Source organism: Podarcis tiliguerta (assembly GCF_965153285.1).
Source record: "Podarcis tiliguerta genome assembly, chromosome: 14".
Taxonomy (NCBI): domain Eukaryota; kingdom Metazoa; phylum Chordata; class Lepidosauria; order Squamata; family Lacertidae; genus Podarcis; species Podarcis tiliguerta.
In genome coordinates this window covers 15,215,217-15,242,226 of record NC_139547.1, presented here as the reverse complement: position 1 = coordinate 15,242,226, position 27,010 = coordinate 15,215,217, and the positions used below count along the sequence as shown (strand labels likewise).

The 27,010-nt window shown below is 44.2% G+C and overlaps 3 protein-coding genes across 9 annotated transcripts in view; 1 reads left to right on the top strand and 2 right to left on the bottom strand.

Annotated features, from left to right (window-relative positions):
• The window catches only part of SPPL2A (signal peptide peptidase like 2A), a 40,258-nt gene extending 33,842 nt beyond the window's left edge, over window positions 1–6,416 (bottom strand). For 4 of the 6 annotated variants that reach the window (XR_014504574.1, XR_014504575.1, XM_083412089.1 and 1 more), the window contains exons 1-3: window positions 5,565–6,219; window positions 815–934; window positions 72–254 (exon numbers count right to left, since the gene is read on the bottom strand). Coding sequence is in view for 4 of the 6 variants with exons in the window: in XM_083412089.1 (XP_083268215.1) it covers window positions 72–254; window positions 815–934; window positions 5,565–5,618 (357 nt within the window). In the remaining 2 variants the exon portion in view is untranslated. Of the gene's footprint in view, window positions 1–71; window positions 255–814; window positions 935–5,564; window positions 6,220–6,292 lie in introns of those variants that run through there. The other 2 variants (XM_083412088.1, XM_083412091.1) reach the window with 1 other exon arrangement.
• A 5,847-nt stretch (window positions 6,417–12,263) lies between these two features.
• LOC310663852 (nicotinamide riboside kinase 2-like) lies at window positions 12,264–23,347 on the top strand. Its single transcript, XM_083412338.1, has 8 exons — window positions 12,264–12,645; window positions 15,640–15,730; window positions 17,796–17,841; window positions 17,998–18,178; window positions 20,499–20,570; window positions 20,754–20,860; window positions 22,750–22,832; window positions 23,140–23,347. Exons 1-8 carry the CDS (start codon window positions 12,620–12,622, stop codon window positions 23,143–23,145), a joined length of 612 nt encoding a protein of 203 aa, XP_083268464.1. The 5' UTR covers window positions 12,264–12,619; the 3' UTR covers window positions 23,146–23,347.
• Window positions 23,348–26,464: 3,117 nt separating this feature from the next.
• SQOR (sulfide quinone oxidoreductase) overlaps window positions 26,465–27,010 on the bottom strand; it is a 31,083-nt gene continuing 30,537 nt past the window's right edge. For both annotated transcript variants that reach the window (XM_083412164.1, XM_083412163.1), the window contains exon 10: window positions 26,465–26,642. In XM_083412164.1, the coding sequence (XP_083268290.1) occupies window positions 26,585–26,642 (58 nt within the window). In that variant the 3' untranslated portion in view covers window positions 26,465–26,584. The remainder of the gene's footprint in view (window positions 26,643–27,010) is intronic.

Genomic DNA, 27,010 nt, shown 5'->3' with positions numbered 1-27,010 from the left:
AATTTAAGCAACCACCACAATTTAAGCAAAACATTTTTCATGCAAAAGCAGCCATGTCTATTAGAACTTACTATGCCAGTGTCACTGGCGATGAGCAGCATTTTAGCACCGAGTTTCTGAGCGATCTCTGCCTTTTCTACAAAAGTGCAGTTTCCTCTCGACACAACGATTGCTTTGTCCTTGACAGTTTCATGAGTGGCATCCGAGGGACTGCAAAGCAATTTGGGGGTCAAGATCTCCAGTCTTGTATATGTCTAAGATGCAAAAGGAAAAGATTGGAAGTGCAAGAGAATTCTGTCATATAGCTGAAGCAGTTAATCTAACAGCCTTATTATTTACAGATGGAATAAAGATCATGATAAATATGAAGCTAAAAAGTCATTAGCAAAGAAACCGTACTTCCAGACACCTTAGTGGTTTAGTTTAATATTGTATTTACTGTACCACTCAGACTGCTGGCATGGGATACTGTTTCTACGTGTTTTCCCCACGTTAACACTCCTTGCATGTAGAACTCTAGTCCATCATCCAGACTAGTCATCTGTGTGCAGCAAGTTTCTTTTGCCGGGGAATATTTGCAACTATTATCTGAAACCATTCTACTTTTTCAGGCCTCAAAACCACTTCGTTCTCACTACATTTTGTTGCACACATAGATTTAGCCTTACTTCAAGGGCCTTTTCTGGCACACCCATACCATACATAGCATAGTCTAGATGGAAAGATTGTGCCATTAGGATGTGAATGATTGTGACATATTTTCCCAGGGAAAAGTCACTTGATTCTTAGGAAATACAACAGTATAATTACTTACAACGTTTTTTAAGGCACTAGGAAGGGAGGTCCACTCAGAGTTATAATATATGCAGTAGTCCTTTGTTAACAGAGGATTATCGATCTGAATTGCATGCAAGATTCCTTGACCGGCGCTGACCTATAATTGAAAAATATTTTTTCCATTAACCACTTTAAAATACGAATGAAAATGCTGACTAGCATCATTTTGAAAGGGTTTTAGATTATGCAATGCCAAATCATTTCTTATAAAAGCATAATACTAGGATCCCAATACTAGGAACGCAGCAGGGCCTTTCAGACCATTTTCATACAGCTCAGATTTCCCCCCCAAAACTGAAAGATTAATATGTTAAGAACATGAGGGAAAGGGACTCTAACACTGGCATGTGCTTGATGTACAACATATTAAAAACTATGAAATTTGCACTATGAAATTTGCATACGCCTAACACATATTTACTGATACAGTGGTACCTTGGTTTACGAACTTAATCCGTTCTGGAAGTCCAATCTTAAACCAAGCAGTGGGGGACTCAATTTACAAAGGGAACACACTCAACAGGAAGAGGAACATGTTCTGCTTCCAAGGCAAAGTTCACAAACCATAACACCTACTTCCGGGTTTGCAGTGTTCTTAATCCAACTGGTAGCCCAGCGCATTTGTTCCATAATCATTGTTACGTGTTCAGATTGTCCTGCCCCAGTCAACAACTGGCCAGTTGCAATTTCTGAACCATTTTCAAAGGCAGCCCAACATATAGTAGTGTATTGCAGTAGTTCCTTGTTGGGACCATAAAATCCTGGATTATTAAGCATGATCCTCATGCACCTATGCTCCTGCCTTAGCGTGAGATGGGAAACCAACCAGCAAGGCAAGGATAACCAGAGCTTCCCATTATGCGTAAACCAGGAACTCCAAAAAGAGCCATATTTTAAAAGGGTATAGGATGTCAATCAGGTCAACCAAAGGCCTGGTTAAAAAGGAACTTTTTTGCATGGTGTCTAAAGGTGTATAATGAAGGCACCAGGCGAACATTTCTGAGGAGGGCATTCCACAAACAGGGAGCCACTGCAGAAAAGGCCTGTTCTCATGTTGCCAGCCGCTGAACCTCTCGAAGAGGCAGCACATGAAGAAGGGCCTCAGATGATCTCAGGGTCCAGGCAGGTTCATATGGAAAGAGGCGGAACACTGACGGAAACCAGAGCGCACGGAAACACCATTTACCTTCCTGCCGCAGCAGTACCTATTTATCTGCTGGCACTGGCATGCTTTCGAACTGCTAGGTTGGCAGGTGCTGGGATAGAGCAATGGGAGTTCACTGCGTCGCAGGGATTCGAACCACCAACCTTCTGATTGGCAAGCCCCAAAGGCTCAGTGGTTTAGATACAACACAGGAATAGAGGAACTTTCCTTATATAGTCAGACCACTAGTAAAAAGGTAAAGGACCCCTGGACGGTTAAGTCCAGTCAAAGGCGACTATGGGGTTGCGGTGCTCATCTTGCTTTCATCCTCAGGACAACCTGGGAACTAGGCTAGGCTAAGAGATAGTCGCCACGTTCCTAGTCCAGCTCTCAAACCATTATACTATGCTGGTCCCAGCATGCCTCCTTTAACTATTATACCATACTCAAAATCTGAGTTGTTAAAACATGTTACCCAAAATATCTACCGTATTTTTCGCCCCATAGGACGCACCAGGTTTTTTTGGGGGGGAAATAAAGAAAAAAAAAATATTTCCCCCCCAGGCGCTTGTGGGGCCGGCAGTGGGGAGAAGCGCTCTTCTCCCTGCCGCCAGCCTTCAGACCAGGTCCGGGGATAGCGGGAAGACACGCTGCGCCTCCCCGCTGTCCCCGGAGCTTGCAGGGGCTGGAGGCGGGGAGAAGCACGCGTCTCCCCGCCGTCAGCCTCCAAACCACATCGGGAGACAGCGGGATGGCGGCGTTCCGCCTCCCCGCTGTCCCCCGACCTTGTGGGGCTGGCGCTGGGGCTCTCCTGAAGCCTGGAGAGCGAGAGGGCTCGGTGCGCACCGACCCCTCTCGCTCTCCAGGCTTCAGCAAAAGCCTGCATTCGCCTCATAGGACGCACACACATTTCCCCTTCATTTTTGGAGGGGGAAAAGTGCGTCCTATAGGGTGAAAAATACGGTATTTTTCAATGAGCAATTCAGCAATGAGTGGAATCATCTGAGTTTTGGAATGCATTGTCAGCAGTATGCTGATGACACACAGTGCTACTTAGGATAAAAGATTCTTAGAATTTTAGAGTTTGAAGGGACCCCAAGGCTAATCTAGTCCAACCCATCCGCAATGCAGGAATTTCAACTAGAACGTACATGACAGATGGCCATCCAACCTCTTCTCAAAAACCTCCATGGAAGGAGAATCCATGGAAGGCTGTTCCACTGTCAAACAACTCTTACTAACAGAAAGTTCTTCCTGATGTTTTACTTCTCCTTTACATCTTAGGTGTAGCATGGGATGTGCTGGACTGTTTTCTTGCCTGGACTGGATGAGAGCCAACAAACTGAAGCTCAATCCAGATAAGACAGAGGCACTGTTAGTAGGGGGCTCCCTAGACCATTTGAATGGGATGTGGCTTGCTCTTGATTGGTTTGCACTTCCTCTGCAGGAGCAAGTCCATAGCTTGGGGTTATTTCAGGATCCCTTGAGGATCAGGTGACCTCAGTGGCATGGAGTGCCTTCCATCAGCTTTGGCTCGTAGCCCAAGCTGCACTATCCGGAGAGGGATAACCTAACTTCTGTCGTCTGTACTCTAGTAATGTCTGGTTAGATTTCTGTAACTTGTTATATGTGGGGCTGCCTCTGAAGATGGTTCTGAAACTTCAGTGGCCAGGTTGCTCTCCAGGACAAGATGGTTTGAGCATAGAACACCAATCCTGGCCCAACTACACTGGCTTCCAATTTCTGGGCCCAAATCAAAAGTGCTACTTTTGACCTAGAAAGCCTTAAATGACTCAGGACACAAGACATCAAGGACCACTTCTCCCATATGAACCAACGTGGACCCTACAATCATCAACTGAGGTCCTTCTTCCTGTGCTGCACAAGAAATCTGGCTGGTAGCAACATGAGAACGGGTCTTTTCTGCGTTGGCTTGCCTGGCACGTTCATTACGTATCTTTAGAGGCCAGGTGAATACATTCTTATTCCTCTGGTCTTTGGCTTAGTAAACAATGTTAAAGTGTGTGTGGTGTTATTGTTGTTACCTTATGTGTTTTTTGTGTTTTTACACTGTAAACCGCAATGCAATCCTCAGTTGAAGGGTGCTGCAGAAATCTAACTAACTAACAAAAAAATCATTTATTTAAAACCGCATTAGTGATTGCAAATACAAATCTAGGCCTGGTAACAATCTAAGAGCCATTGCATCACATTAATAGCACAACCTTGGTTGGGGTGATGCAGATAAAGTCTCAGACATAATTCTCAATGCCTGCAGTTACCAAAGGCAGGGAGCAAGTTTAGCTTCCAAACCTAATGGTGTGAATTGCACCCTTTGACTTTCCCTCACAAAAATGAAAGGGGGGGGGGGGTGAGACTGCTTTAAGCACTTTTCTAAGGGGAGGAGGAGTGCTGTACTTGGGAACATTGGGGGGGGGGGGCCAAGGATAAAATTTGACCTGCATCCTGGACTTGCAGTTATCCCGACAGTCGCTGAATGAGATCATGCCAGGGTGTGTGTACATACACACACATATACAGTGGACGCTCGGGTTGAGAACGTGATCCGTGTGGGAGGCATGTTCGCAACCCGCAGCATTCGCAACCTGCAGCGTCGCATATGCGCATGCGCGGGTTGCCATTCAGCGCTTCTGTGCATGCGCAAAGTGTGATTTAGCGCTTCTGCGCATGCACGAGCACAAAACCCGGAAGTAACCTGTTCCAGTACTTCCAGGTTCGGCGCGGTGCGCAACCCCAAAACGCACAACCCAAAGTATCTGTAACCCGAGGTACGACTGTACATACCTACAACAAACGTCTACACAGAGACCCATCATTACCTCCTGGAATCTTTGACATAACCAAGCCCTACCTACTAGAACTGGAGGCATGTTGTGAATTCATAGGAGCAGCCAGGTAAAAAAAAAAAATCCACACCATCTCACATCAGATCTCCGTGGTTCCCAACATGGGGCACACGCCCCGCAGGGGGACAATTTGATTTTTAAGGGGGGCAATTCAAGAATGAGTTATCAACAGTGAATGGCCTTCTAGGCGTCCTCCACGCGAATAGGAGCTGGCTTTTTGAATTATAAGAATATGTCACGGGAGGGGGAGCTATCAGGATTTTAGAGGTGCTGAGGTGAGGCATGGCCAAAAAAAAGGTTGAGAACCTACTGGTTCTAATTCCACATTCAGTTCCTAATCCGGTGCCCCTGGAGGAGGGAGGCAAGCCGGGAGCGCCGGCAATGGCCACGGTACCGGTTTGCTCCTCACCCCGACCTACCAATAGCCATGGAGGTTTCTTTTTTCTTCCCACCCCTCACATCTACCCACAGCCATAGTTTCGTTAGTCCCGGGCTGTGATTCTGTTTACGTGGCAAAGCATTTTCGAAGAACCCGGTATCACAAACACACACACGGGATGGAGCCCCTTGCGCCTCAGAAACGCCCCTCGCTAGGAAAGCTTCCCCATGTTTCCCTCAGGAAGCCGCCCCGACCGCCACCCCGGGGCACGCCGGAGTAGCGCGACGGGCGCCCGGTGCTTCGGAGGCCCGCTTCCGGGCCCAGGCAAACCCCTTACCAGCGGGAGGAGCAGGCCCCAAAGGGCGGCCCGGAGCAGCCGGGCGGCCCCCATCCTCCTTCCTCGACTCCTCGCCGCCGCCGCCGCCGGGTCTGGAAACGGGTCTTCTTCCCTCGCAAGCACCTTGCGGCCCTTCTCCTCCGCGCCTCTCTTTCTCTTAACTCACAAACAGACCCAGGCGAAATCACGCCCCGGTTTCTCTCGTCGTATCCGCGAGGCCGGCCGCCCTCCTCCTCGCTCCTCCGCTTCTCCTTTCGTTTCGCCCGGCCGTCTTGAAGCGTCGAGTCCCAAACGGGTCGCCTTTTTCTGGGCGGGATTTCGCCGCGGGGAGAGGCGGCCCGCCTGAGGGGAAGCCCAAGATGTCTCAAAGGTCTCTCTCCGGCAGCCCTCGAGGCCTTTGGGCAGCTGGGGGAAAAGAGACGGCTGCTTATTTTTGAGGGCCCGGGGGCTGGCGGCTGTCGGGTAGGGAAATGTGGCGAGTTTGAGCGGCCGACGGTTCTCTGAGCATATTCAGAATTCCTCGCGGGGTTCCTGCGCCTGTTCAGAGTTGCCCAAAAGCCAAAACAAAACACGCCCGATACCGAAGTGTCTGTTCCCTTTCGCTTTGTAAAGGAGACAAGGCGGCACTAGGTGTATGGCTCCATATGAAACCTCTCCAGAGCAATTTCACCATTTAAAAACACTTGAATTTCTTTCTTTTTTTTCCCCACCTCCCCGTATTTTCTTACGTTGCAAGCCCAGCTGAGCTCCCTTTTGGGAGGATGAGTGAGGCATAAGATTTTTACATTTTAAAGAGTTTTTTTATTATTATTCAGAAGACCCAAGGACAAGTCTTTTGGTCTTTGTTTTAATAGTGTAACATTCCCCGCCCCCTGCCAAATCTTTATATTGGACAGAAAGAATGCATGTTCTGCTGAGGCTAGTAAAACTCAGAATATTCGGTAATCATGCGCTCAATGTCGCCCTTTTTGGATGCATGTGACATTCCAGGTTGCCTGTCATTTGCCCCAGGTGTGGTCCTGCCCTACTGAAATCTACTAATATCCAGTGGATTTATATGGTACTCAGGTTACACAGTCAAATGTTACATTTGAAATCATTCCTCCAAGCATGAGTTTCGAGACAGGAAGGAGAAGAAATGTTATGATTTCCCATGTTAGTGTAGGTGATTCTGGGTGTAAAGGTAAAGGACTCCTGGATGGTTAAGTCCAGTCAAAGGGGACTATGGGGTTGTGGTGCTCATCTCAGCTTTCAGGCCGAGGGAGCCGGTGTCTGTCCACAGACAGCTTTCCAGGTCATGTGGCCAGTATGACAACTGCTTCTGGCGCAACAGGACACAGTGACAGAAGCCAGAGCGCATGGAAACGCCATTTACCTTCCCACCACAGCGGTACCTATTTATCTACTTGCAGTGGTGTGCTTTCAAACTGCTAGGTTGGCAGGAGCTGGGACAGAGCAACGGGGACTCAACTCTGTCACGGGGATTTGAACTGCTGTCTGTGGACAAGCGCCGGCTCCCTTGGCCTGAAAGCGAGATGAGCGCCGCAACCCCATAGTCACCTTTGACTGGACTTAACCGTCCAGGGGTTCTTTACTTTTTACCTTTACCTGTAGTAATAATCATGGATCTATCTACAGTAATGTTTATGGAACACCATGTTCATTCTGAGGCAGCCTTAACATTTAAAACAAAAAGGAATTTTCAAAAATGTTTTAGTATACGGTGGACGCTCGTGTTGCGAACATGATCCGTGCAGGATGCACGTTCGCAACCCGCAGCGTTCGCAACCCACGTCTGCGCACGTGCAGGTTGCGATTCTGTGCCTCTGTGCATGCGCAAAGTGCGATTTAGCACTTCTGCACATGCGTGACTGCCGAAACCCAGAAGTAACCCGTTCCAGTACTTCCAGGTTTTGGCGGTCCGTAACCCGAAAAAACGCAACCTGAAGCGGCTGTAACCAGAGGTATGACTATGTGTGTCATGTTTGATCTAAATTGGTACAATTTCATTTGTGCTGTGTTTGCCATTTAATGATCTACAACACCATCCAATCAGTAATGCAGCCATTAGGAACAACATAAGAAGCTGCCTTATAAAAGTCAGACCATTGGTCTATCTAGCTCAGTATTGCCTACACTGACTGGCAGCAGCTCTCCAGGATTTCAGGCAGGAATCTCTCCCTACCTGATGCCGCCAGTGATTGAAACCTGGGACATTCTGCTTGCAAGGCAGATGCTCTGCCACTGAACTATGCCCCTTTTAATTTAAGTATTTAAGACTACTGCACTGGATAATTAATGAACATCAGCACTGTGGCAGCACCTGTACTCAAGAACAGGGATTTTAACAGTATTACAGTGGTACCTTGGGTTACATACGCTTCAGGTTACATACGCTTCAGGTTACAGACTCCGCTAACCCAGAAAGTGCTTCAGGTTAAGAACTTTGCTTCAGGATGAGAACAGAAATCATGCTCCGGCGGTGCGGCAGAAATAGGAGGCCCCATTAGCTAAAGTGGTGCTTCAGGTTAAGAACAGTTTCAGGTTAAGTACGCACCTCCGGAACGAATTAAGTACTTAACCCGAGGTACAACTGTATCAGTATTTCCTTTTCTCACAACTCTCTAGATGTCTTTGAGCAGTACATTTACACATATACACAAACATTTCAATAAAAAAATTATGTTTAAAACAGCAACAAATGAGGCACTTGATATCAATAGTTAAATGAATGGCACCATCTTCTTAAAGGAAATTGAGGTGAGATCGGCATATTTATTCAAACCTGGACGCTTTCACTTCATGAAACAAAGTATGTTGCAATTACTGTACTCTCATTTTTGAAGGTCATAGTAGCATGCTTGAGTTCTGTTCTAAAAGTATCTTTTGGCCATTGTATATTCAACTTACTCCTATCAAAACAATTTTGAATCTAAGTACTTGGAAACTTAGCCCAGACTTCAAGAAGTCAAGGATATTTTGCTTTATCATTCAATACCAAATAGAGTTGATTTAATGAAAGCTCTTGAGTAAAAGCTATCAGCTGTATTTTAGCCAGACAGCATATTTTACCAAATCCATTTTTACTTAGCCCAGTTAAATAAATTTGAGGTGCTACAAAGCAAGGAACAGTTAGGAACAAACTCACAGCCACGTCTTCTAAACCAGCCACTCTAAATACTGTAGTTTTCATTAAATGAAGGTTAAAATATGGTATGCACTCCTTATAAAAGCACAAAAATTATCCTGTTTTCACCTGTACAGTATTTGCTCTGGTTTATCACCACTGCATTCTGTTTTGTTTTCCTCTGGGTGGAGCCCTTCTCACATATACTTCTGTTAGAGCTCATTTGCTGAGGCATATTTACTTGGAAGTAAGTACTGTATAAGTGAATTCAGTTGTATGTAATCCCAAGTAAACATGCATGGGTTTGTGGACTTAATTGTGCCTTCATATTTTTCATTAAGGTTTCGAACCTACACGATAGCAGTCACTGAGATGTCTATAATTATTTTGAGCACCAATATAAATTAGTGTTTACAAGCTTGCATTGTTGCAATATGCCCCCAGTCTTGCGAGGGACTACAAGAGATCCAAATTTTTGTTCATGAGGAATATATAGGGACTATTTGTGTTCCCATCACCACTCAAGATTATGACCTGTGAAAGGAATAAACTCATCACAATTAAACAGTCCACATATGGGTTTGCACTGCAACATTTCATGGTGAGGTAGATTATATGTGTGTATGAGGATTGCCATTTTTTCTTTTAACAGAAATTTAATAAAATAGAATTTTAATAAAAATAAAATTAATAAATATATACAGTAATAGCTATATGACAGGTCAAAATCCAACAGGTCAAGCTGTTCTTTGAACCTCGGTGTCCGTCAGTGCGGCCGCCAGCCCTGCAGATAATAACATAACAGGAGTTCTTCAACAAGGAATTCCAATTAGAAGCAAGCAGCCTAATGTCACTAAAAGTCAGGCAGACAAAGTAATATAAGTAAAATATAAGTAAAATAAGACAAAGTAATGCCAGTCTATAGTCACTGCTTCATGTAGAATTGCTAGAGCTCCATAGGGGGAAAGGGGGAGAAATATAGGCTGGTGTTTTGATGACAACGATCTCACGTAATTGCTACCAAAAACACATTCATGAGGAATAGGGAGTCTCACATTATAATAATAATAATTTTTATTTGTACCCTGCCCTCCCCAGCCAAGGCCGGGCTCAGGGCGGCTAACAAGCAATAATAAAAACAAGTTGAATGAATACAACTTAAAAACAACATTAAAATATTGAAACATTAAAATATTAAAATGTAGCCTCATCATCAAATTGGCTCCAAGCCAAAGGCCCTGCGGAAAGAAATCAGATCCTGCAGGGCCCTGGTGTCATGAGGCAGAGCGTTCCACCAGGCCGGGGCCAGAGTTGAAAAGGCCCTGGCTCTGGTTGAAGCCAATCTAACTTCCTTAGGGCCTGGGACCACTAGGGTGTTGCTATTTATGGACCTTGAGGCTCTCCGTGGGGCATACCAGGAGAGGCGGTCCCATAGGTACGAGGGTCCTAGGCCGTCGTACTAGTCACTGGATTTCTTCCTTTCCACTATTTCCATACAAACTGACCAAGTAAAAACGGGGCCTGCTCTTTATGAAGCAAGATATATACACAGTTATATCCAGCAGATATAGACAGCAACACCAGTTTTAAATCTGCAGACATCTGTTTTAATTTCTGTAGCGATGGACATGTTAGCCTGTGGCAGCAAAAGCAATGAACCATCTTGTGGCATCTGAAAAACGCTAGTCCACAAAACTGTTACACCCTTTTAAGAGTGCAATCCTATACAATGCCTACTTGAAAGTAAGTCCAATGAGTTCACTAGGACTTACTTCCAGGTAAGCGTATTGCTGCTTGGCAATATGCTCATCTTAAGTCAGCTGCACTGACCACATCGAGGCTTAAACCAAGTAAGTGTAAATAGGATTGCCTGGCTCGTTTGTTAACATTTGAGACACTGTCTGATTCTTATATGAACATCTGTTTTTATCATTTTTGAAGTTTCCACAAATCCTTTTAATTCTATCTGTGGAATGCTCTCCCCAGGGAAGTTCGCCTGGTGCCTTCATTATACACCTTTAGGCACCAGGCAAAAACAATACCTTTTTAACCAGGCCTTTGGCTGACCTGATTGACATTTAAAAATGTGGCTCTTTTTTGGGTTATTGTTTTTATTTTGATTTTATATAGTGTGATCTTTTCTGTGAACTGCCCTGAGACCTCCGGGTATTGTTAGTTGTTTAGAAGGCAGTTTTGAATCGTCAGTTCTATTGCTACCCCCAATGTCCTTTTACTGTCTTTGTTTTTCCCAATTTGAACTACAAAATTGTGATTTTCTTGTGTCAAAATGAGAGTACTGTACACAGCTGTCAACCGTCCCTTATTTGGTGGGAAACTCCCTTATCCCACCTCCGTGTCCTGCCGCTGTCCCTTATTGATGGATGGCCCTTAAATTTCCTGGGTTTCAAAGGAAGCATCCCCTCTCCCTCCCTCCCTGCCGGCCAGGGAGGAGGGAGGCTCCAACTGTGTTGCTTGGCTGCCTGGCCCGCTCCCCTCTGGCCTCCTCTCACCAGCCTCGGCCCCCAGGAACCCCTCCCCGCCGGGACTGGCAGGAGCCTTGGGCCCTTCCGACACCATCCTCCTTGCGGCCACCGAACTGAGCGTCTCTGCCTGGGGCCTCCCCTCTGCCTGCCGCCGCTGCTCCCGCTAGGCCATACTGTGGCTGCACCGCCGAAGGACCCGGATGAGATGGGCAGCCTGGCGCGGCCTATGACTTGCGGAGGAGAGGAGAGCGAGGGCAACCATGGAGAAAGCAGTTCAGAGAGAGGAGGAGGAGGCGGCGGAGGCATGGGCAGGTATTCCAAGGGCTAATCATAGAGGGGGAAAGCGGAGGAAGGACCGCAACGCTTCTCCCATAGATTTGTAGTGGTAGATTAGCACAGATGATCTGATCTGCAGGTTTACTTCGGGCGCTATTTTCCCCCCCCCTTCCTCCTGCCCCGCCTGATGGAACTGAGAGCTGCAGATGGAGCATGAGAGAAAAGATACAGAACTGCAGCATGATCTTTGTAGCTTGGACTTCGTTTTGCGCGAAAAGTGGTTGCTGCTTGTAGCTATTTAATTGCAGTATTTCATCAGCTGGTGTTTTGAGCAGCAACCTCTGGAAACGAAGGGCTAAAAACCGGCGCTGCTCTCCAAAATTATCCGGCCTCTTTTAACTTCATATTTCAGCTGGTTGACTAAAATCCCTTATTTTGGCTGCTGATACCTTATTTTCGAGGCTGCTGGCCCCTTATTTTCAAATCTGTAAGTTGACAGCTATGGTACTGTACCCCTAAACATTTTTTTAGAAATAAGCACTGATCATAAGCTACCGTTCATGGTTCCATCTACCCTCCTCAGTGAAAAATAAAATAAAAAAAACACCGCTTGGTGCTGCCAATAACCTCCCCCACCCAAATCTGCTGCCTCCACCCTCCCCGGAAGCTGAAAAGAAAAGGAAAACGTGCGCTGGGCGAAGAGTCATTGCAAGGTTGCACGAGGGGGGCGTGTCCAGCGTTGCCGGGGGGCGGGGACCGAGGGCCAGCCAGCCATTGGCCAATGGGAATCGAACCCGCCTTCGTTTCTGCCCCCGGGTTGGACAGCGCGGACATTCCGCCGGCGCTCCGGGCGCGTTGGTTGGCTGCGGCGCCCCTTCCCGCCCAATGAGCGCGCGCGTCGCCTCGGCGGAGAGGCGAGAGGCGCGCGCAGCCGTTAGCTGGCTCTTCTTTTCGGCGAGCGCTTCGCCGCGGCGCGGACGGCTCTCGCTCTTGCCGCCGTTTCCCGGAGATAATGGCGCCCCTCGGGAGCTGACGTTCGTGGTTCCTCTCTTTCCCCTTCTCTGTCCTCCTCGTCCTCCTCCTCCTCTAGCCTCGGAAGGGACCGACCGTGAGGGAAGCCGACGCCGCCGACGCCTCCGGGCCTCGCGCGCAGCAACAGCATCACCAGCATGAAAGTCATCGTCGGCATTGGCGGGTGAGGGGGATTTTGGCGCGTGGGGCGCGGGCGCGAGCGAGGAAGGCGCGCGCGGGAGCCGAGCGGGCGGGCGGGGTGGGGGGCCCATGGCTCTGGACCGACATATATTCGCCATGCTGCTTTTACCGCTCTTTTTATTTTATTTTATTTTATTTTCACTTGCTCTTATTTTTATTATAATTATTACTTTATTATAATAATTATTACTACTATTACTATCAAGCGGGGACGGGTGCGCATGGCTTTGGACCGACATATATTCGCCATGCTACTGCTTTTTTATATTCACTTGCTCTTATTTTTATTATAATTATTACTTTATTATAATTATTACTATCAAGCGGGGACGGGGGCTCATGGCTTTGGACCGACATATATCCGCCATGCTGCTGCTGCTATTTTTATTTTATTTCTTTTTGTTTTATTATAATTATTACTTTTATAATTATTACTGGGGACGAGGGCACATGGCTTTGGACCGGCATATATTTGCCATGCTGCTGCTACTGTTATTATTTTATTTTAGTTTCATTTGTTTTTGTTTTGTTATAATTATTACTTTGTTATAATTATTACTATATTTATCAAGAGGGGACGGGGCACATGGCTTTGGATCGACATATATTCACCATGCTGCTGCTTTTATTATTATTATTAATTATCTCTTCTATTCAGATGGCTTGTTTCTCCCAGAGCGGTTCAGTTTTGAACGTTTGTTTCTAGGGGATTGGGGAGAGAAAGAAGACGGGGCTGAATTATAATTTTTTAGCTTATTTAATGCTTGCTCTCGTTTGTATTATGATTGACCCCAACAAATAAATTTCGTTTACATAACTGGCTGGATTTAAAAACAAGCAGTAGCAATAGCTTACAGAAAATAATATAAAATGTTAATTGTGAAACACTTTTTTTTGAAAACTAAGGCGGCCTTTAAAGCAGATTTTCGGGGAGGGGTTTGCGATGCCATCCGGTTGGCAGAAAAGGCGCGCCAAGGGCAAAAGGGGAAGGTGGAGAGATGGGAGGGAAAGAGCCAGAACAAAGTGGTGAATTGCACAGGCGCTTATTTGGAGAATCCAAGCTAGGCTTCCCTCCCTGTTGTTGTTTCTTTTTTATTATTATTTGAGTAGCAGTTGGCTTAGAGGGCACCTTCCCCCTCCAGGCCTCCACCGTTGCAGGGCAAGAAGTGGAACTGAGCATTGTTTCCGGTAGGGAAAGTGATGGGGGGGTAGGGAGAGAGGAGCTGAGTCTTCTGATGCAGTTGCTGCTGCTTGTGGTGGATGAATGGGGCCCTGGGATGGTTTTCTAGCCGCACACACCCTCCTCTGGGGATGGCCTTCAGCCTTGCTGCCCATGTGCAAGCTCTGGCAGCCGTTGCAGCAGGAGGCTTGCTTCCACATGCTTCGCCGCAGCAGCTGTTGAGGTTATGGTGTAGGATGTTAAAAGTGTGAGGCGGGGCTGGTTGCTGGCCTCATGGGACTGTTTCATTTTTTCTCTCTCTTTTTTTTTAAATTAAATTTTATTAATTTTTTATTCTTTTTCTTTTTGACAAATTAATAATCATAAATAAATAAGAATAAAAATGTGCAACCCACCACTGAGACCATTCCATTGCAACATCCCCAAATTTCAACACCTCTTGCAATGGCTTGACCCCTTTCCGTTTTAACAGTACAAATTCTACAAACACCCTCCATATCTCCTCAGAATAATTTCTCCTGCATATTTCCTGTCTTAAATGGCACATATTAATTTATCATTAATAGCTATATCCCACACTTCTTTGTATCATTCTTCCTTTTTATATTCTGCTTGCCCCGTCCATTTCCTCGCTATAATAATTTGTGCAGCTGTCAATAAATTTGTGAGCAAGTCCTTCACAGCCTGCGAACCTTCCACCCCATTGTAAATTGATAATAATGCTACCTCTGGGCTTTCAGTCAGCTTTAACCCAGTGGTTTCTGATGTTTGATTTTTATGGAGATCTTGCATTGTATGGTATTGATAGTTTAATAAACGTGTGTGTTAAAACCAGTTGGGTGGTCAGAAGCTAGATTCTGTGTCTGGTTGGGAAGACTGCTTAAGAACCCACGCTGATGACGACGACACAGCTTTTTTAAAATTATATTTTTATCTTGCCCTTTCTTCAAGAAAAGGCCTTAGGACAGCTTCACAGAAGATTAAGTTAACAGTGGCACATATGCTTGCTCCCCCCAGGAACAGAAGCAGCATCGCACTGAATACCAGTTTTAGGAGAACAACAGTGGGAGAGGACTATTGTCCTTATGTCCTGCTTGTGGGCTACCCATAGGTATCTGGTTGGCCACTGTGGGAGACTGGATGCTGGTCTAGATGGGACTGTGATTTGCTCCATCAGAACTCTCGGGTGCCGAATGGTGCATGTGGTTCTCCCCATACACAAACGTGGTTCCACTTTGCATTGACAACTCTGTGAGCTAGGCTGAAAGGGTGTGATATCCTATGAACTTTACGGCTGGTTGGGCTGCCCTAAAACCTTTAACTAGTACTTTACTTTGGCTTGTCTATGTATAAAAGCAGTGATAAAACAAGGACTTAATGCATCTGACTAAGCAAATTGTGTGTCTCCAAAGCTACAATAAATGGTGCCTTGCTGTTTAGCTGCAGTAAGCTGACATGGCTTTGAGTCTTACGTTTTTGTTCTTACTGGGGATGTTTTAAAATGGTAGACACTGTGTATGTGTGTGTGTGAGGGGGGGGAGGGGAAGGGAAGCTTATGGGCAGTAGTCAGGACATAGTTTGCAGCCACTATAAGCAGAATCAGGAAGTACAGCTGTCTTTTCTAGCAGCTAGTTTCATATTTCCCCTTCTTTATCTCTTTGGTTCACTCATCTCCTAGTAACGTTTTCCCACACAGAGATGTTTCTTGCTTCCCACAGATGTGTTTGGAGTCTGCATGTTTTCTAATTTAATTCACACCTTTCATCTTCCATTCTTCCTCCCACATTCTTATTTCAGGATCACCAATGGTGGGAAGACCACCCTGACCAACAAACTTATGCAGGCACTCCCTAATTGCAGTGTTGTGCACCAAGACGACTTCTTTAAGGTGAGGCAGAATTCAGTTTGTATACCCTTTTACGATCCCCACTTTCCTTGCATCACCTCCTACCACATCCTGTTTTGAATACAAGAAATCCTGCAACCTGCATCTGTTGTAAGTAGACTTGCTGTCTGTAAGGGGTACTTCACTTGACCCTTTCTATATAAGGTGGCTTTGGGAAATGGGTTGAATTCTTAAGATGAGGGTTGTACTGTGTGGCAGTGCTAGGGCCATCAGCACCCAGTGTTCTGAATGCCGAGTCCAAAATACATCCTATTTCTGTCTGAGATGTCTGTGGAAGGAGCGATGGCTGGAATCTCCCATACAGTCCCACAACAGTAATAGAATGCCGCAGAGTTTCTGCTGCAGCAAGTAAACCACAAAGGATGTTTTAGTATCTAATATCCATAATTGTGTATTCCTGTCAATATCTACATGATTGAGAAATTTCTGTTGTACCGTCACCTGTGCACAAACACAACTGAACTTCCACATAACAGGGGCAGAACTACCTCTGTGTGTGCTGAATAACGGCCACTGTATGCAGAAGTTAATACTAGTTGATCATATGTTGTCCAGTAAGCTGTTAAAACCAGTGTTATTTATTTAAAGTACTTTTAATTCTACTTCTTCATCAAGAAGGCTCCCAAAGTGGCTTAACGAGATCAAGTAGTAAGACGGTCTCTGCCCCGCCAGCTTCAATGTAAAATAGGTGACTCACAAAGAAAAAAGAATGATGTAAAAAGCAATCTTAGGCAGTTAGTTATTAACCTTATGACTCATTTGTGTAAGTAATGCCTATAGAAGTTGCTCATCTTTTACAAAAGTGGTATTTTCCCCTTTTGTCCCACAGCCATAGTAATGTTTTGAAAGGCAGGGAAGGGAGGTCATCTTGCAAATGCTAGAATACAAATGGTCCTGCTAAAATGGATTTTTGTACTGACCACACCTTGGTGAGGCAGATTTCTAGCTGTTATAACTGAGGAGAGTTTTGCAGATGTGTTAGAAAATAACCTGCTATTTGCAGAGGTTAGGGAGTGGGGCTTCGGTGATGAGAATAGCTTGTTTTTCTCACGACTAACATGATAAAATATGCAGAAACATGTTGGTTTGCTGGTGTTACCTAATTGCAAATGTTGGCTGCTTTTAGCACAGAATGTTCACCTTGGTGCTGAATTCTTAACTTTACAATAAGACTCTAGATAGCATCAGATCCATACATTTAAAATGGGGGACAAGGTATTCACTTCTAACAGCTGAATGGGATGTGAGTGAGGGCCCTGTGTCCATTGTTTGCTTCCCCATAGCCTTTCTTAATCTTACAGCTTAGCTCATGTCTAGTATTGGAACTTAGCTGAGAAGCACACCCCCGGAGGGAGAGATGGAGGATTGGGCACACCACCTCTTTTTGCTGTAAAAATTAGATACTCTAAATATTAAGAGAAATTTGGTTTCAAATATACAGGTCTCCTATAGTTGTATCTAATTACCTCTACTTTAAACAGATGTAATATTGGACATATTTAGCCCACCTAGTCCTTTCCCCCCACACTGTGTGCAAATTCCTCCCCTTCTTTCTCTTTTCCCTGCCTCCGGCATTGACCATTCAGTTGGTAACTTTGATCCTAGGAGTATAGAATCATCCCACTCTTAGTGAAACTGCTCCATATCCAGCAACATTTGTTTTCTCCAACTTGCTAACCTAATGGGGTTTCATACTGTTCCTACCTGATGTTTTAAGTCGTCTTTGTCCTCTTGGCCTTGTTTTTGTTTTGCTATATCAATTTACTTTGGGAGGAGGGTTGATGCCTGTGAGTTGTTCTGCAGTCAGTGGATAAGACTTCTGGGGTGGCCTCTGGATGACATTTCTGTTTTTGAAAGTAGGTTAGGTGTGCTTGTGGTAGTGATTAGATAAAGGGTGAAGTGTCTTGAAGGTGCAGCTGTAATATATTTTTAAGGGCAGTGAGTTACCAGAAATCGGTTTCGATGGGCTCTTTTACCCATCATGCTCCTCTTAAAATGGATGTTGAATTTGTCAGCAGTTCTGTAGACAGTTCTTATTCTGTTTCAGCCCCAGGATGAGATAAAGGTTGAAGATGGATTTAAACAGTATGATGGTAAGTTCTGTTTATATCCATGCAATTACTAAAAATAAAAATTCTAGTCCTAGAACTGCACAATAGGGCATGAGTTGGTAGAGTCCCTTGGAATTCATAACTTTGATAACATGTGTTTTTCTTGAATCTAATGAATTTACTGCTTTTTTGTCTTAGTTATTAGTGCTTTGGACATGGATGCCATGATGAGTACCATCAACGCTTGGAAGAAAAACCCAATTAAGTTTGAACGATCTCATGGCATTAACACACTAGATGCTAGAGCAATAGAGGATTCAGAGGAGAATGATACCATCCATATTCTTATCGTGGAAGGATTCTTGCTTTATACTTACAGGTAACTGAAGCACACGGTTAATGAGCTCTAACTAGGTGATTACTTTATAGAGTCATGACATTTCAATGATCCCTGTCTGTAAGTAAAACTTAATATTCCTAAAGCTGTTCCAGCCGTCTGTATCTAATCACATAACTGCTAGCAGCTGCTTGGCAGGTCTTTGATAATGAATTGAGTGTTGTGTGATTATTTTTGATTGTATGGGCACATAACAGCAGACTGTGATAACATAGCCATTACTTGTTCTGGTGCATGATAGGTAATTGGTGTTCTGATGGGCAGTTCGTTCACAATGTGATTACCTTTTGGTGGGGCTGACCAGGGCAGAATAGCAGAAATGAAGGACTAGGTTGGCATATTTTCAATGAGGAAACTCAAATCTTAGCAAGCATTTTTAAAATCTATATTCCTGGTTGCAGCTTGAATATGAGCTATCCCTATAGTAAGGTACTTGGACTTCCAAACTGCTTTGGATCATCTCCCTCACCAAAATCTCCTGAGTGAACGTAATGATCATGGGTTAGAATTACCAGTTCTTTTATTGGGTCATTTGAGTTCAAGAGCAGAAAACAGCAAGAACAGAGAGTTACGTTGTGCTGTCTGCCAAGGATACGTATTGGGACTAGTACTATTTAATCTATTCTTAACTATCCGGGTGAGCTGTGAAATAGTTAGAATTGTGAATGTGACACCAAAATGTCTGAGATAGTGAAAATCCAAGCTGATTACAGAGAACTCTAAAGCAGGTCTCTTCCACCTTTTTCAGACCCAGACCCACTTTTAACCCAAACATGCATTTGGGGCCCCATTTCTTAATTTTTTAAGTCATATATTGTACAGTTGTACCTTGGATCCTGAACACCTTGCATGTCTAACATTTTGGCTCCCAAAAGCCGCCAGCCCAGGAGTGTTCCAGTTTGCGAACGTTCTTTGGAAACCGAACGTTTGATGCGGCTTCTGATTGGCTGCAGGAGCTTCCTGCAGCCAATTGGAAGCTGTGCCTTGGTTTCTGAACGTTTTGGAAGTCGAATGGACCCACCAATTGAAGTCCAGTTCTCTCAAGGACTTGTTCAAGTTTAGTGAACAGGCAACAAAATGGCAAATGGGTTTCAATGGTAATAAATGTAAAATGATTCACATTGTGGCAGTGACATTCACATGCATGCTGCAAGGATATGAACTGGCACTGACTCTTCAGGAAAGATATTTTGTTATAGTGTGTAGTAATATCAAATCATCAAGCCTCTTTGTGGCAGCCTTGAAAATAAAGGTCCATGCTAGGAATTGAAAGTAAAATGACACATTGTTTCCCTGATGGAAATTTAATGTGACCACATTCAGAGTACAGGTAATTCGCAACTTACAAGTGTTTAACTTGTGAGCATTCAGCTTTATGCACTTGGCAGTTTAAAAAATACCGTATTTTTCACACTATAAGACGCACCAGACCATAAGACGCACCTAGTTTTTGGAGGAGGAAAACAAGAAAAAAAAATACTCTGAATCTCAGAAGCCAGAACAACAAGAGGGATCGCTGCGCAGCGAAAGCAGCGATCCCACTTGCTGTTCTGGCTTCTGGGATAGCTGCACATCCTGCATTTGCTCCATAAGCCGCACACACATTTCCCCTTACTTTTTAGGAGGGAAAAAGTGAGTCTTATAGAGCAAAACATACGGTAATTAGAAGAGGAAGCAGGTATATGGGGAAACCCCTGGCAATCCTACCTGCCGTTGATCCTAGCGAGTTTTGACTATTTGCACTGTTGGGTATAGGTGCTATCCTCTGAACACAACCCCCCAGGGTAAGTTGAGAGTATTGTGTATACTTCTCGTTGCTCAGTCTTTAATAAAAGTATGATAGAGCTGTAAAGGTGTAGCAAAGGGAAATATAAAATATCCACGGGTTAAAAGACCAGGCATGTGGGCTTTTCAGTTTATAGCAACCAGTGCAGGAGAGGGCATGACATATTATTCATGGTTATGGATTTCACATAATGAATTTGATGAGCAGACCATTCGGGACAGAAAAGAAAATATTCTTTCAAAGGAGCTTAATGTATTACATTCACTGCTGCAGAACATGGTTGCAGCTTAAATGGCTCTAATGGGGGATTAGACAATTCATGGGGAATACGCCTGTCAATAGTTCTTGGCTATGAGCCACATAAGAGGCAGTGTCCTGGTTGCTGGATGTAACTATTGTGTTGATGTCCATTGTTGGATAAAGGACGCTAGACCATTTGGTATTATTCATGAGGGGTTTTCCTTTGTTTTGTTGTATTAAAAAAAACACCCAGGTCACCTTTTCTTTTCTTTTTAGGCCCTTGATTGATGTATTTGACTACCGGTATTTTCTTTCTATTCCCTATGAAGAATGCAAGAGGAGGAGAAGGTAAGCCAAACACACATATCCTACAAAAAGCACAAGTTGTTTGATAATCTGAAAAGTCATGTTGAGGTGACCGAATAAGTAAATGGGGTTTGCATGAGCAAAGGACTCCTAATTTGCTCGATAGTAATCACATTCAAGCTGAAACTTATGGTGTGTTTTTCTCCCTCCTCCCCAAATATTTAGTTCAAGGAATTACACTGTACCTGATCCACCGGGTTTGTTTGACGGTCACGTCTGGCCCATGTATGTCAAGCATAAGAGGCTAATGGAAGACCTTAATGTTGATGTGGGTAAGTTTAAATTGGGACATGGGGTCAGTTTTAAAGATGGTTGTATTCTGTGAGGTAGGTGTTACAAGTTTATTTTAAGATTTTATAAGGCAATGTTCCCACAGTGATTTTACCAGTGTGAAATATTAGTGTTATTGAAATGATCGATTTGCTCAAGCTGCAACTGCTCATTAAATAATTCTTCATAATGAATTGACTTTCAGTATATGACTGTTTGAGTAGGGCAGTGTTGAACTGATAACATCTGTGTACAGTGGTACCTCGGGTTAAGTACTTAATTCATTCCGGAGGTCCGTTCTTAACCTGAAACTGTTCTTAACCTGAAGCACCACTTTAGCTAAAGGGGCCTCCTGCTGCTGCTGTGCCTCCGGAGCCCGGTTTCTGTTCTCATCCTGAAGCAAAGTTCTTAACCCAAGGTAATATTTCTGGGTTAGAGGAGTCTGTAACCTGAAGCGTGTGTAACCCGAGGTACCACTGTATCTGCCCATCCTTCACTTCAAAGTAGTCCTTTTCTAGCAGCCCAGATTGTCTCCTTTACACAGTTTCAAATGGCTGGGGCTGCAAAGGATGCTTCCATGCCACATGGAGACTAAACTTTCTGCCCCAAGATTCAGAACAAGTTTTCAAGTTAAAAACGGTGCTTTTTATTGGTGGTTGCAAGAACCAATGATCCCTGTATTCTGAACAAAATGCTTGTTTGACCTGGAGGTAGGCTGTATGAATTGTGTATTGCTTTGTAACGATTTGTTGGGTCTCTGGACCGTAATAAAGATTGTTGTTGTTAAAAACGGGAGGGATATAGTGTACTCAAAGCTCACACATCTGTCTTTGGGCTAGGACACCTTTGGCCCTCCAGATGTTGCTAAGCTACAACTCCCATCTCCCTTGCTGGGGCTGAAGAGACTTATAGTTCAGCAATATCTGGAGGGCTAAAAGGGTAGGTGGTTTGGATGGGCTTGCTTAGTTGTCTGGGGACAATTTTACTCACTGCAGGCACATAACTTTACAGTAATCTGTAATCAGCATTCTAGCTCAGAGCTTTTCGACCTTCTTGGGTCCACGGCTCCCTTAACCAACTACATTCTTTCTGTTGCACCCTGTGGGGCTCAGGAGCCCAGTTATATCACCCCTTGCCTGCAGAGCTGGCAGCCCCTCACCCCTCCTTTGTGGAGGGTTCCCTCAACCTCCTCTCTTCTCCCCTCTCATTGGGAGTCCTCTGGGCAGCTGCTGCCCCTGATCTCTGAGCTGCCCACCTTGCCCCAAAGAGAGGTGCCTCATACTGCCCCACATGTGCCTGGGAAGCAACCCTTGGCAATCCCCAGAGGCAGCATTTGCTTAGGGAGCTCAGCAAACAGCTGTGCAAGCCTTTGGGAGGCAGAGATGTGTTGAGGACATCAGAGGAGGGAAGGAAAGAGAGGCAGAGGCCAGGGTTGCCCATGGCAACCCAACCATCATTCAAGGCACCACAGAGTGCCAGGGCACACTGGCTGAAAACACTGTCCTAGCTTGTTAACAAACTGTACTTTGAACTCTCCTTTATTTCCTGTTTGCTGAATTGCCATGGTTTGTCGCTAGGATCAGAAACATTGTAACAGCAAACCAGTATTTTGTTACATCTGAATCAGGCCTGTACATGGTCTGAAAACTTTGAATAATCCAGTATATATTCATGAAAATGAAACTGCATTTCTTCAGGAAGATCTTTGTGAATCTTAAACATCTGCTTTCCTCCTCCCCCTAACTCTTGTTGGCCAGATTTAAAAATGCATTACATATGCAGATCTGTGCGCCTGGCATACACAGAAATAGCAATACTTAAAATAACTGGCTTATTTCAGCTTGCTTGCTTGCTTGCTTCCTTCTTCAAATGGTGGTGTTTTATATTTCAGTTCAGTTGGATGGAAGAAAATCAAGAGAGGAGCTCTTTAATGAAGTCTATGAACACATTCAGAACAGCTTAGAAGAACTGCTGGTAGGAATTGTTCTTAAGTAGGGGGGCAAAATGAGTTGCAGATTGTTCCATGTAAGATGATTAACTCTCATTATAGTTCCAAAAAAGTACATCTGTGTGCATGTGCATCAATGCTCTGTCTTTTAATTCGGGCTACCCGCTAGGGTTGCTAACAGGTACTTGATGGTGAGAAATCTCTCAAATATTGATTTTTTTCAGATGATTGCAATTATATAAAGGCTACTTCCCATGTCATATAGCTGTTACAAGCATATAATTACCTCTTTTGGAAAATGTGTTTATGTAAATTTTTTTTATTTTTTTACAGAGATAGACAAGTGGTTGGAGGATTCTTGTGAAGTAGAAGACACTTGTTCAGTAACTTATTTTTTTCTCTCCTACATATGCCTGGCTTGGCAGTAAAGTTCCAACTTCTATGAAGATTTTTTTCCCTTTGCTGTTAATAAATACATTTTTCTTGCTGACATAAGTCTCTAAAATGTGGCCTTGATTAAAAAGCATTTACCACCTTCAAAGCTTTTGAGATTTATTTTGTGTTTTTTTAAATTAATGCTAATCTAATCTCTGCATGGGAATCCTAGAGGTTGTATTGTGCAAATTATATTGTCAATAGTACAGGATGCTTCCTAATACCTGGTCAGACTGCCTTGTCTATTATTATTTATAACCCATCTTTTTCTCAATGTGGCTTACAGCTAAAAATAAGAACCACTAAAATAATAAGCAATAATTAAAGAACAATTAAACACTGATATAATTAAAACTATAATCTGTTAAAACCATGCAAATAATTACAATGGAAACAGCACAGCACCAGCCCTTTCATTTAAAGCAGTCAGTTCCCAAAAGCCTGTTGGAACACAAAAGTCTTCATGCCAGCAGGACAACAAAGGGAGCCAGTCTAGTTTCTCTAGGGAGGGAGTTCCAAAATCTGGGAATGAACTCTCCTGAAGAGTTCAAAACCCAGGCAGATTCACATGAGGGAATACCGTCTTTCAGATAGTTTGGATCTAAGCCATATAGGGCTTAATAAGGTTAACCAGCACTTTGAATTGCACCTGGAAAGAAGGTAGGTAGTGGAGCAATTGTGGAATGCCCTCTCATCAAACTACTGTATTTTTTGCTCTATAGGGCATACTTTTCCCCCTCCAAAAATTAAGGGGAAATGAGTGTGCGTCCTATGGAGCGAATGCAGGCTCCTTGGCTTCAGCGATCACAACGCGAAACCTCCGAAGCGCAGACGGAGCGCTCCCTCCATGCTCCGGAGGCTTCGCGTTCCTTTCGCTGAAGCCAGGACAGCAAGACACTCCTGGCTTCAGCAGAGAGGGAGAGCTGCGCAGCGCCGCTTCAGCCAAGCAGGAGGAGAAATGGAAGGGGCTCAGTTTCTCCTGCCGCTTCGCTGAAGGGGCGCTGAGCAGACAGAGAGAAAACAAGGTGCGTCCTATAGAGTAGTGATGTATGAAAGTGAGAGCTGGACCATAAAGAAGGCTGATCGCTGAAGAATTGATGCTTTTGAATTATGGTGCTGGAGGAGACTCTTGAGAGTCCCTTGGACTGCAAGAAGATCAAACCTCTCCATTCTTAAGGAAATCAGCCCTGAGTGCTCACTGGAAGGACAGATCCTGAAGCTGAGGCTCCAATACTTTGGCCACCTCATGAGAAGACAAGACTCCCTGGAAAAGACCCTGATGCTGGGAAAGATTGAGGGCACAAGGAGAAGGGAACGACGGAGGGTGAGATGGTTGGACAGTGTTCTCGAAGCTACAAACATGAGTCTGACCAAACTGGGAGGCAGTGGAAGACAGAAGTGCCTGGCGTGCTCTGGTCCATGGGGTCACGAAGAGTCGGACACGACTAAAGGACTAAACAACAACAACAACATGCTGTAACTAAAGCGTGTGTCACTGATAAAATTGGGCATCTCAAGGAAATGGGTGCTCCTGGCAAACGGCAAATGTGCTCCTGGCCACCCCAGAGCTTCTCTAGCTTAGAATTGCTTGCTGGCAACTGCTTTTCAGGCAAAAAGGTGTTTACACCACCCATCTCATTCTTTGAATTAGCAATTGTACCTGGGACACTGCCTACAAAACATAGGATAAATCCCACTGAGCCATGACTCCTCCCCAACAGAAGAAAATTCTGCAATTGCTGACAAATAGCAGGAAACAGGCAGTTGAGACAGTTCCCACTAACCGTATTTTTCGCTCTATAAGACGCACCTAGTTTTTGGAGGAGGAAAACAAGAAAAAAATATTCTGAATCTCAGAAGCCAGAACAACAAGAGGGATCATTGCACAGCGAAAGCAGCGGTCCCTCTTGCTGTTCTGGCTTCTGGGATAGCTGCGCAGCCTGCATTCGCTCCATAAGACGCACACACATTTCCCCTTTTTAGGAGGGAAAAAGTGAGTCTTATAGAGCAAAAAATACGGTACTTGGCTGCTATCTAGGGAATATTGACTTAAGCAGTGTGGTACAATACGCTTAACAATGCAGATATTGGCAGTACTGATAGAAAAGGCCACAAAATAAAGCCTGGTTTTCATTGAACAAGTGCAGAACGTTCCATATTTGTTACAAAGATAAGTTCTATGTAAGGAGACACTTGCTGATAAGGAGTTGGTACAATTGTAACGATGACATGACATTTTATAGAACGCTTTCTGAATTTTCCCTGTAGCCCTTCTGACGGATTTGTAAGGTAGTCCATTACAGTATCTCTGTATTACAGACTTGTAACACTTCTTGAACTGGGATCATTCAAGGTCAACGGTTAGCCACTACACCAGCTGTTAAAGCTGGGAGGAGAACACATATATAAACTAACACAACTCAGTATATTATCTCATGGGTAGACTCAAAATAGAAAGTCAACAGCTAAAAATGCAGCTGTTGCTACACTATGCTGGATGGTGCATTTACTAGCTGGATAAAGTTTTCTTTAAAATGTAGATTCAGGACCTACAAAGACATTGAAAAGTACCAAGCTTATTTGCTTTAAAAAATAATACATAAAATCCAAGTATTAGTATGGACCAATGGTACCAAATAGTATGGGAAACAGCCCTACTAGAAAAATTAACTAATAAACTGAAACTGACACGGGGACAAACAGAAGAAGACGCCTTCACCCTGGTATGGCTCCCCTTTATCACATACACAGCCCAACAGGACAATGACAATAATCCACCAACAGCATACAAATCAATATGGCTAACCAGATCCAAAACACACCCACCCACCTCACTCACACACGAAAACAAAGATCACCACAGCCAATCACAAGCAAACAATCACACCCTAGGCCAACCCCAACCTCTCTCACCACCAAAGGAACACAAGTGAACAACACAAACAACGCTGACCCCAAACTCTACATACATTAAACATAATAGAAACACCGCCACCCGACCCCACCCCCATCCATCTTCCCTCTCTCCACCCCCCTTTCTTTTTTCTTTTTCTTTTTTTCTTTTCTTCTCCCCCTAATGCCTCAACAAATGAAATGGATTTGTAAAAATGTTACATGGAAAAAACAACAACGAGGCATTACACTTACTTCTGTAAAACAAGAAAATCCTTAATAAAATATCAAGATCAATAAAATCCAAGTATTTATGAGTCTGAAGCTCTAGTCTCTGCTCAGAAACTTTTATTGACATAAAGCACAGGACACCTTTCTATATCTTGCTATATACCTTTTAAAGCTGTGGTCGTGCTTTTGTGGTTCGTAGCAGGTACAAAAGGACTGGCGGCTACTTCAACCCTAGGTGTAGCAGCTTTCGTATCGGAGCTGGACCTCCCCAGTACCCCCTAGAAGAAATATTTCAAGGGTTAGAACTGGGATAAAGACCACTTCAAGCTTCATCATCCTATTCACCAAAAAAAACACCCCTTTGTAGTTAATATTGGTGCTTTCCTTACAATCAAGATTCCCTTCTCATATTTGCATGTTATGTAACTGGCGTTACAGAAAATAAATTGAAATGGTTGCTGTTTGCTGCAGTGATGACTTGTTCATATAGCTCGTGTTTAATCTGAGATGTAAAATTTGGAAACCAAGGGAAAAATTGGTGTTTTTTCAAAAACGTGGGGGGACAATACAATACCTGTGTTTGTTTTTAAATACACATTACCTACAATACACACTTTTTCATTTAGGACAATGAAATGAAATAGTC

Bases quoted from the DNA above. Each gene is read 5' to 3' on its own strand.
- LOC310663852 (XM_083412338.1), top strand. From the start codon at position 12,620: ATGAAAGTCATCGTCGGCATTGGCGG. The intron at 15,731-17,795 runs GTGAGGCAGAAT...ATTCTGTTTCAG, and splicing joins ACCAAGACGACTTCTTTAAG to CCCCAGGATGAGATAAAGGT. The intron at 20,571-20,753 runs GTAAGCCAAACA...CCAAATATTTAG, and splicing joins GAATGCAAGAGGAGGAGAAG to TTCAAGGAATTACACTGTAC.